This window comes from Mercenaria mercenaria, chromosome 7, assembly GCF_021730395.1.
Source record: "Mercenaria mercenaria strain notata chromosome 7, MADL_Memer_1, whole genome shotgun sequence".
NCBI lineage: Eukaryota > Metazoa > Mollusca > Bivalvia > Venerida > Veneridae > Mercenaria > Mercenaria mercenaria.
Genome location: NC_069367.1, coordinates 50,782,840 through 50,793,531, shown reverse-complemented (window position 1 = coordinate 50,793,531; position 10,692 = coordinate 50,782,840). Strand labels below are relative to the sequence as shown.

The following is a 10,692-nucleotide window of genomic DNA, read 5'->3' as shown; positions in this document are numbered from 1 at the left end:
AGTATTATGATGAAAATGCTAAATCACTTGTTTTGATATATCTTAATGTAACTGCACTTTCTACTATCCCTTAGAGAAAAGTTACGCACTTTTAGTAATTTATATATTAATTTACCTTTTCATGTAGTTTGCAATTTTATTCAGTTATAGTCATAATATGAAATGAAATAACAGAAATGATAATGACTTGATACCAGAATCATCATCATAAATAACAGCAGCAATAACAATAATAATATTGTTTAATTATTATTTTTATTGTTATTATCATTATTATCATTATTATTATTATTATTACGAGTTAAAATTCAAAAGTTCATAATACGCACTCATTCAGCACGGCAACCAAAATATAAACGTACATAGATCGCAATATATCGGCAAATCAATTCAATGATAGATTATATTTGATTAAGTTTGTTCATTAGAAGTCATGAAATTCGCAACGCCCACCAGCACCGGCTTAACAGGAATAGACTCAATGTTCACAAAGGATCAGAAAATGTAATGCGACAACGCTGAATTTAAGTTCATGGAGACTTTTCAAAGACACCACACAATAAATTGTATTAGAAGATCATTTGAAAGCATAGATTGTGACCAAGCAATAGCACAGGCTACATTCAATTAAGTGATGATACTAAACCCGTCACTTTCTTTTCAAAGGCGACCTCGGCGAAATGATTTCAAATCATTTGCCCTTCGCCGATGAGGACTACAAATATCGCTTATTTGTAAAAATCTTCGTCTGGGAAAGACATCCGGCAGGCTTTCGAAAGGTCTGTAGTTCTATCCCGATTCCGGTCCATACCTGAAACAATGTCTTTAGCGGGAGGTCGTTGAACATGTTGTGTCTTCCTCCTCCAACAAAAACTGAAATAATTGCCATATGCCATAAAGTCTGTCAGAGCAACAAAAAATGAACAAACACACCACTTTCGAAACAAAATTTCGACCCTGTTGGATTTATTTTATTTAATTTTAGTTTAAGGACTTTTGTCAATAGTAGCACAGTACTACATAATGTGGACACATCCTACAGAATGCTCCTTGATTATTTTGTAGAGCTCAGTTGTTCTTTACAAATAACTTACAACATTTTGTTACGGATAAGACGTGTAGGAGCTAAGACTTTTGTTTTCAAACTGACACGGATTATACGGCCGGACTTTAAACTGAAACAAAGCCATGCTTTCTGACACAGAATTGTTCGCTTTCCCTAATTTGCCAGCCGAATAGCCGATTGTTATTTAGCATGTTAGATGAATAAAAGAATAAAAATAAATAATAAAGAATAACAATAGATACAAAATTTGCACGCGATAATTTGTTGAGAACTGGCTGAAGCATATTGGTAAATAGATATGCCTTGTCAATCCTTCTCTTATTCACATATATGATGAATATTGATAATAACTATTATATCAAATCGTCTGTGGGACTAAATCATCCGATCATGTATTCTAATTTTTCATGCTGAAATATAATGTGTAGATTCTGTGTATAGTATAATCAGTTGTGGAGATAACATTATACAGCATTTTTTTGTTTTTTTCTGGTGCTAGAAAATAACTTATCTTACACCCCGGGATGGAAGATGACTCACGAGCTGTAATTTATGAATTTTTGAATGAATGTGTAAATTTATAAAATAGTGCTTAAAAAAATTTAATTTATTCTTTAATCGAAGAACGAGGTATTACGGAAAAGTGATTTATCACTAGTTGAAGGTGCGGATGAAAGTACCTGACACTTGTGTAATTGTTCTGGGGTTATTCGGCAGAGCCTCGTTATAGACTAAACCATTACCACCGAGCAAGATATTCAACCAGTGAAAGATTCTTATAGCCGTCTCAGCCATTACTAATTATAGGAATTCATTACACACTTTTATCCAGGAAATCAAACAAAACAAAACAAAACATGTAAATAGTTGCAGTATTTAATTCTTTATTTTGAAATTGAAATCGACGTAAACAATCCTATTGTTGTATATAAACTTTAGAATAGCAAGTGAGTTTAATATATTTCACATTATTTCTCTGTATCATCTACAAAATTACTAAGGCAGTAGATTCTGTCGTCTTTTGTCAACGCCTCCGGAGAAGATAGATAGGAAAGTTTCGAGTCCACTTGTCATCTCTCTTCGATTGACTGCCAACCCAAGTGCTCTTAACGCATCTTTTTTGCCATTGCTCTGTGGTGCTTTTGCTTGTTGGTTTCGTTTGAGAGGTATCAGCTGAAATATAATATACAATAATATTAAGGGCGAAAATAGTTCTCTTAATGCAAATGGTATCTTCAAAGATATGGTGTATTGAGCAGTATTGAAAATCTTTTAATTGTAAGTAGAAATTCCATATCTTCAGATCTGTTTGAACGTGCATTTTTGACCTTTTTATCAAAGGCATTGTATATGCAACTTGACGTTAATTTACACAAACTTATCAAATTATACTAACACCGGACCGATCAGCCCTGAAACTATCATCTTTATGATTAAAGTAGGATAATTTTCAGTCGCAAGTCATACGTTACTAACAATCTACATAACATTATTTACCTCTATTTCGTATTCGGGTCCAACATAGGATGGCGGATTAGAACAGTCTAATTGTTCTATGAGTTCATCAGCTTCATTACGATACGATCCCCACTCGCCACTGACGTATATATGCAGATTGCACAGCATCATACCTTTATGAAAAGAATAATTGAACCGCACAGTGAGAAAACCAGCATAGTGCGGATCCATGGTGTTCGCTTTCAAAGTCTATTGCAATTAGAGAAACTGTTAGTGAGTGAACAGCATGGATCCTAAACAAACTGCGCGGATGCGCACGATGGACTAAATCCATACTGGTCGCAAACGCACTATGTTGGTTTTCTCATGACGCGACTCAATTAATATAATAAAACGGCATCATACCTTTATGAAGAGAATTAATATAATAAAACGGCAGATTTCTTTGGTCAGTGCGTGGTCAGAATATTCCAGTGCCTGGTATTCTGCCTTACATTTGTTTCCTTGTAGGCATTTGCAGTTAAGCGTGTACCTTATCTAAATATTTGTACATACCGAAATAAAGCTAGAATTATGTCAACAATTTTTATTTTTAACTCCTTAAGTTGTTGATTTCAGTTATGTTTGCGTCATTAACAAAACGTTAACTGATAAGTTTGTTTGTGTGTTCTTAATGGATAAAACAGTATTTTAGGTATGTTACGACGACGGGTTAATCTGAACATTATTGGTGGAATTTGTATCAGAAGAAATTCCGTTTAATAAATGACAACTCATCAACATATATCAAACGTGTTAGGCACATGTCTTAAAACATATTGTCTTCGCTCAAGGCATCATGGATAGTTATTCGCCTCCCATAAGGGTCAAAGTGGAGATCCATCCATCCATTGTTTTATGCTTCAACTAATACGCTTACCGGACATGCTTTACCAGTGAAGATATTATGATAATAAAGTGTTCCTACCAATCACTTGGTTTCCAGGGTTATAAGTATCATTTACGATGTATCCAGCCAAGATGTAGGTTGTGTTATCTGCAAGAGAGTCCACATAAACTTCCTGGTAAAAACGAATCCACGACATTTGGTACATCGTCAATGCCTCCGGGAGAGCTGAAATATTTTTCAACTTAATTATCTTAAAATTCTACGTTAATTACCTGATTGAACCATCTTGTGTACATCTTACTTGGATAAAACAGAGTAAATATCTTTTTGTAACGCGATTTAACTTACTTGATAACAAATGGTATCAAACCACGTAAATATCTAAATGCAGCGTATAACACAGCTAAACGTATTTGAAAACGTTGTGCATATCTAATCCGTATCGAATAGCGTAATTATCTTTGTATAGCGTATAATGCAAATAAATGGGGAATATGCAACATTTGAAAATGTATCTAATATTTAGATAGAACTGAATGAAACATATAAACTGGAAGAAAAGAATAATTAAAATCTCACTACAAACAAAATAAATGGCAATTCTTAAAATGTTAGGTCACAACACACTAAATAGCTGTTCTTCTTTGTTCTATATAGAATTGTCATATTCCCAATGGCCGCAGCACACAACAGGAACCATTTTAAATATCTGTAACTTACACTTTCTTGAAGAATATTATCAGTGCTGAATTAAAAGTCAAAAGAAAAGTTGCGGTCATGTTTGATGCAAGAAACATATTTTCAGTCAAACTCACAAACTGCAACATCAGCTAAAAATGAGACCCCATATTGTAGAGGTGGTGTATGCTCTAAGTTTCCATGACAAATTCTGTCATGTCCTTATTTCATTTTTTTCGCCCCATTTTCCTATTTTAGAGTCTGTATGCCAATAAGAAAAACTTTTTTCTCTAAAGTTGTGCCAGTTTCATTTGAAATGTACAAGCAGCCTAAATGCATGAAAAAATACAAGGTTTTAGCTTGATATCAACAGTTTCTACGGTTTTATGGCATTTTTGGTAACATAAGACAACGCGTCAGATTTTGCCAAAAATATCTGTCGCGACATAATTTCCCAGCAGTTATCCTAACTGCAGCCTAGTTTTGCACTGTTTTGTCATTTTCTTCTCTGATTTGCATACAAATTACACATAAATTTAAACTGTTAAATAATTATGTTAAAATTTACCTATGATTGTCAGAAATTAGCAATCCTTAGGCTATAAATATGCAGTTTTTGAAACAATTACACCCAAAACAGTGAAAATGTGATATTTTTTGGGGTTTTATCCTCATTTACAGCAAAATTGCAAATTTGTCCTTTTCTATCAAATTCTAAGCAAAGTAGTCCATTTCCACCCTCTTCTGGCCAGATTTCAATTTTACCAATGTTCCCTTATGCAACACATTAAATAGCTGTTCTTCTTTGATTTTTCTGATAAGAAACACCGCACCTTCTTTCCGCCGCCCCCCCCCCCACCCCCACCCAACACTACGCTATGTCTCACAAGCTTTCTCCAAAATGGTGGATAGACATTATACCGCAATGACGGATTCTCTTTAATAAAGTATCTAAATCTTCTATTCATTAGTAACTGTAAAAAAGATCAAAAACCTGTCGCATGACGTGCTAAATGAGTCATTTAATAATTATACTTAAGGTTACATTAATTCCATGAAGAAAAGTGATGAAATGTAGCTGTTAAATGCCGGTGCTAATAAGGTCTTCATAAATATGAAAGTCGTAGAATTTGATAAATTTGTTTATTTTGGGACTGCACAAAATGTTCACAGACTATTGGTATAAAGTATTGTACACATAATAAAAAGAAAAACCAGCTGGTTGCGTCCTTGCAAAGAGGAATATGTCTATAAATAAAAATAAATCTTTTGATTTCACTGAATAAAAATTCTATGCTTTGTGACCCTATTCCCGGTGTATACTAGTAGCCGGTGTAATCCGAAATATCCAAATATCTATTACGTCATGTCATTTGCATACCGGATGTTTACAAAGTGCGCTGTCAAAAATTCCCGCAACCTGTCAAATTCATTGAAAAGCGTTTACAATGAGCTTGTTCAAGGTAAGTTGGTTTATTTCAATAAAGGAATCAATTTTACTGTGAAAACTTACTGTTTCATATCATTTCCAACTGAATATTACCTTTAATTCATCTCCAGTTTCTCAAAATAATGAGTTGTCTGCTGCGTTACGAGTACCGGCCGGTGCTAAAGTAAAAATCACCCCTTATGATTAATCCCATGAAATTTTTTGGATACAATTTTTAAATTTATTTTAACACCATGAAACATGTTTTCTATGTTGTTTTTTTTTTCAGTTTCCAAAAATTGGCCAACAGAAGAAGAAAAGAAATTATGACCCTGATCAGATTGGTTTGGCTTTTAAAGCTGTTAAGCAAGATGGCATGCCTGTGTATAAGGCAGCAAGGGTGTTTGGTGTGCCTGAAAGTACATTAGGAGACAGACATTTAGGTCTGCAACCCGCTGAAAACCTACCTACTCATGGGCCAGACCCGCTTTTCACCAAAAAAGAAGAGAAATGTCTTATAGACCATATGACCCATATGTCCAATATTGGCTATGGTTACTCCAGACAAAAATTCCTGGACATGGCTTTCGAGTACGCTGTAATTCTTGGTAAAAGGTCTGCTACTGATCCTACTGAGAAGGGCTCTTGGTACCAAGGGTTCAAGAGGAGGTGGCCTGATATACACCTTGCCAAACCCGAGAAACTGGCAATTGTAAGGGCCAAGGCAACATCCCAGGAGTCTCTGGATAAGCATTTCTCAGAGTTAGAAGACACATGTAGCCAATTTGACCTTAAACAACATCCAGAGAGAATTTGGAATGTTGACGAGTCCGGTATTTTGATGGAACATTGTCCACCAAAGGTTTTGTGCCCGAAAGGAACTACCCCTCAAGCTGTCACATCTCCAAGAAGCAAAAATGTAACTGTAATTGGATGCGGGAATGCTGCGGGTTCATTCATACCACTATATTACATCTTCTCTGGAAAGAGGTGGTGTGATGACTTACTGGAGAACACATGCCCTGGAGCTGCAGGAGAAATGAGTGAGACAGGATGGTCAAATTCAGTAACATTTCAAAATTACTTGGCTAATCACTTTCTGAAATTTGCAAACACTGCTGACGGTCAGACCCATCTTATTATATTTGATGGACATAAGTCCCATGTGTCTCTTTCGTTAACAAATTGGGGCAAAAACCATGGTATTGTGTTTTACATCTTGCCACCTCATACATCTCACGTGACTCAGCCTTTGGACGTTGCATGCTTTGGACCTCTCAAAGCCATGTATAACTTTGAGTGTCAAAATTACATGAGAAATAACACAGGACACGCTATTAATAGATATGTTGTGGGGGAGTTATCTTCCAAAGCCTATTTGAAATAAAATCTGAAAAGTAGATCCCTCGGAAGCACCGAGAACAAGGCAAACAGTGAAAATTGCAGACTCGGTTTGATTGAGTCCGGAGCCGAGCCAGATAAACTTTCTCCATATTAGGCACTAACCTATTATTCTATTTATCTTGTCATTACTTCATTTTCCGATATTTGGCAATTTATTTTACAAAAATAAGTGTGCGACAAAGCCTTTTCACCAAGTAATCTTATAAGTGGCTTTAGAAAAACTGGAATGTTTCCACTTAGCAGGGATGAAATTAGTGACATTAAGGTCATGCCTTCTGCAATATATCAAGGCAATGAAGAAACATCTGTAGAAAGTGACAACAATACCACTCAAAAATGTGCAGAGCAGTTTCTTGAAAGTCGTAGAATTGTTGCAGTTTAAACTCAAGCCACTAAGAAAATAAAGTTTGTGCCACCATATATTGTAGGCAACTTATCTTCAGCCAAAAATGCTGTTATTCTTGAACCTAAACCGTCTGCTGCCAAGAAAACCCTCTTCAAGAAAAAATCGCCTCTCCCAAGTTGCTCAAAAGAGAATATCCCCCCAACTAACAGTAGTGAATCAGATCTGTCTGTATCTGAAGATGATGAAGACCTCTGTTGCATCTGTAACAAAAGAATGCCTCCTGTTGTAAACCTGGCTTATGTTTTAGAGTTTGCTCAGTGGGCACAATGTGATAATTGTAATCACTGGACCCACCTTAAATACTGTACAAAAGTCAGGGCTGTTAGGCGTGAATCTCAGTTCTTCTGTCCTCACTGTGATCCTACAACCCATATGGAACCAAATGAAAATATAGATAAACAGTTGACAGTTTTGTTGTCGGTTAGTGTTAGAAACGTTTTGAAAAGTGTTTATTTCTGCACCTGTTGACATTAAAATGGCATAAGTTTGTTTATTTAATGAAATTATGGAAGTATTTTGTGCCCTGTTATGCTAAAAAAACTTTTGATTGAAGCCAGTTACCTGTCAAGACTTTGTTTACAACAGGACATTTTTCTGGAGACTTTTTTATATATGCATCGGTACTGGTACAAATGACCTTCACATCTAGTTTGTGTACACATGAAATCGAGGCAAAATTGAACATGTTTCTTGGAATTTCTGGGAGATTTGATGGTTGGATAGTGTAAATAAATGAAAAATCTACTAAATACATCCAGGTAAGCAAATGTAAACTGATTTTATAACTTTAAGTACCCGTTTAAAATTAAGACCACCGGTAACTGGGTCAGGAAGCATGTATGTTCGTGCATGATATTTTTGGTTTTACGCAACCGATATATAGAGAATAATAGGTTAGTGCCGTAGATTAGAAAGTTTATCTGGCGAGGTGGAGGAGGTTATCGGGTGAGCCGAAGGCGAACCTGGTAACGTCCGGAGCCGAGCCAGATAAACTTTCTCCATATTAGGCACTAACCTGTTATTCTATTTATCTTGTCATTACTTCATTTTCCGATATTTGGCAATTTATTTTACAAAAATAAGTGTGCGACAACCGCTTTAATGACGTCATATTCGTAATGCATATTCTTAATGACGTCACTTATATAATGACGTGATTACCGGCAAAATCGCAATAACTTCTTCGTTTTTGAATAAAAACTCATTATTTGACCACTCATTTTCTTAGTTCGGACATTTCCAACACAATGATGATGGTTTCGTTGCAAAATTTCTTATGACAGCAATATCGATCATAAGGTCACATGATCAACTGACCGTATATCACTGGTCACATGATCAACTGACGGTATATCAAGAAAGATATACGGCACCCTGATATTGGGTCGAAAATACTGCAAGTGACAGGATAAATGATGATTCGAAATTTCTTTCATTTCTATATTTGCGAATAAGTACCTGTATATTATTAAAATGTGAATTAAAATCATTGTATTTTATTTTAATATGTTTTATTCTTCTGGAGACTCGACTGATACTGTTAGCTAGAACATCGTTATGCGGTGGAAATTCTGCAATATTTATGTATACATTCTAAAGGAATGTCACGCGGTTTGAAAAGTTAAACTTTCTGTAGCGTATAACGCAATGAAACTTACTTGAAAACGTTGTGAATTTTTAATTCGTATCGAACAGGGTACAATCCATAATATGGTGAATCAGGTTCACCCTCCGGGTATGAGGTTGACACCACGGTTGCATTAATTGCAACGGAAGAGGTGCATATATCTTGTCTAGGGTCTGTGTAGAGACAAGTGCAACTGTCAACGATGATAACGTGATTCGTAATTACTACCACGACAAAAAATGTGTATAGAAGATGGTACGCCATTTCTGTAAAAAAGGTAAAGTAGAAATGTAAAATAAAACTTTTTCAGAAGTCCAAAGAGTTTTGTTTTAATTTATATTTAGAAGATACAGTTTAGTTAGCAAAGAAAGTGAGCTGTCGGAAGGGGAAAATGAATTTTAAAGCTTAGGCTATAAGACCTATTCAAGTAGTAATAGATTTTCCTTATATGATTACAAAATATTCAGTTCAGTATGAAAAATGGCAGGCAAATACAACCCTTTTTATCACTATTCTTATTTTTCACAAAATTTATTAAATAAAATACGATATCCAGAGAACATGTAAAGAAAGAAAAGCTCAAAGTTACTTTCTTAATTAGGCAATTGTATGCCAGATGCCGGTTGGAGAAAAAAATAAGGCTTTAAATATTTAAATATTTTTACGATAACATATTATAGCTAAACATTTAAATTCAATGTGCCAATAAATGACACCGCTCTGAAGTATATCAAGCAAAAAAGAAAATCTAAGATGGTCTAGATACAAATACTAATTCAATTTTGCTTACCTTCTTTGTATCTCGGTGCAGTTGTTTCCAGTGGCATCTAACGTATTTATATAAGTACCACGGGAGGGTCGGTAAAATGTAAATGAGTAAAAATTGTATTCTAGAATAGAAAAGATAATTCCAGTAAGTATAAATGTTCATATACTTATATACCTATACATGTCCATGCCCTAGCCTTTATAAAATGAGATTAATACTTGATTGCCCTATGCAGTTATCGATTAATTTCCCAAAGACGTAATTCGCCCGCGGATCTTGGTCTGCACTGGTCGCAAAGGAAGAATCACTTGCCGGCAGCAGACTAAAGGTTAATACTTATGTCTAAATTTTCCAGCAAGCAAGCGATCCTGACTTACGGCACCATGCTCTTTTAACATGAACTATACATAATAAATTACGTATAAACTAAATAATGCAATTAATAGAGTTAGACTTTAAACAATGCGTCTCAGACGCAAAACTCCAATTTACGCATACAACAGATTTTTGAAGCTTTACAGAGTTAGTGGTAATGTGATGCCAGATATTTTGTCCTTTCGTATATTCACCAAAGATTGATGCGTTGTCATCAAACACTGATTTGTTTTACATTTTTACTCGCTTTGGGTGTAACCTTCAGTCACGTAAGAAAGCCGTCTAGCTGACTAATGGAAGGTCGGTGGTTTTAACTATGGTCTTCCTCCACGAAAAAAGTAACCTAGACAATATTCATAAGATCTAAACTATGTTGTTGTGACTTAGAACTCAACAAAACAAAACAAATAACTTCTCCTCACACAAAAATGAACGACAGTCCTGATAATTTCGTAACATCCCATGCGATTATTTTTTGCAAGACATTTATCTATACATAATAATGGCTTTGCAATTTAGGAAGAATTTTACCGACGCATAATGTATCATTAATATCGTAAAAAATCATTTCATTTTCCCTTATCTAAATAA

General features: G+C 35.0%; 1 protein-coding gene across 2 annotated transcripts; it reads right to left on the bottom strand.

Annotated features, from left to right (window-relative positions):
• Positions 1-376: 376 nt before the first annotated feature.
• LOC123554227 (uncharacterized) lies at positions 377-9,842 on the bottom strand. Of its 2 annotated transcripts, XM_045344220.2 has the most exons (5): positions 9,748-9,842; positions 8,989-9,223; positions 3,492-3,638; positions 2,564-2,697; positions 1,929-2,239 (listed from the first exon to the last, which is right to left on the bottom strand). In XM_045344220.2, exons 3-5 carry the CDS (start codon positions 3,616-3,618, stop codon positions 2,063-2,065), a joined length of 438 nt encoding a protein of 145 aa, XP_045200155.2. In that variant the 5' UTR covers positions 3,619-3,638; positions 8,989-9,223; positions 9,748-9,842; the 3' UTR covers positions 1,929-2,062. The 2 variants fall into 2 exon arrangements, 1 of the variants encoding a protein (XP_045200155.2); XR_008371744.1 differs by lacking the exons at positions 1,929-2,239; positions 2,564-2,697 and adding an exon at positions 377-873.
• Positions 9,843-10,692: the final 850 nt, after the last annotated feature.

Coding starts and splice junctions, on each gene's coding strand:
- LOC123554227 (XM_045344220.2), bottom strand. CDS start 3,618: ATGTACCAAATGTCGTGGATTCGTTTTTACCAGGAAGTTTATGTGGAC. Junction 2,698..3,491: donor CCCTGGAAACCAAGTGATTG/GTAGGAACACTT, acceptor CTTTTCATAAAG/GTATGATGCTGTGCAATCTG. Junction 2,240..2,563: donor GACCCGAATACGAAATAGAG/GTAAATAATGTT, acceptor ATTATATTTCAG/CTGATACCTCTCAAACGAAA.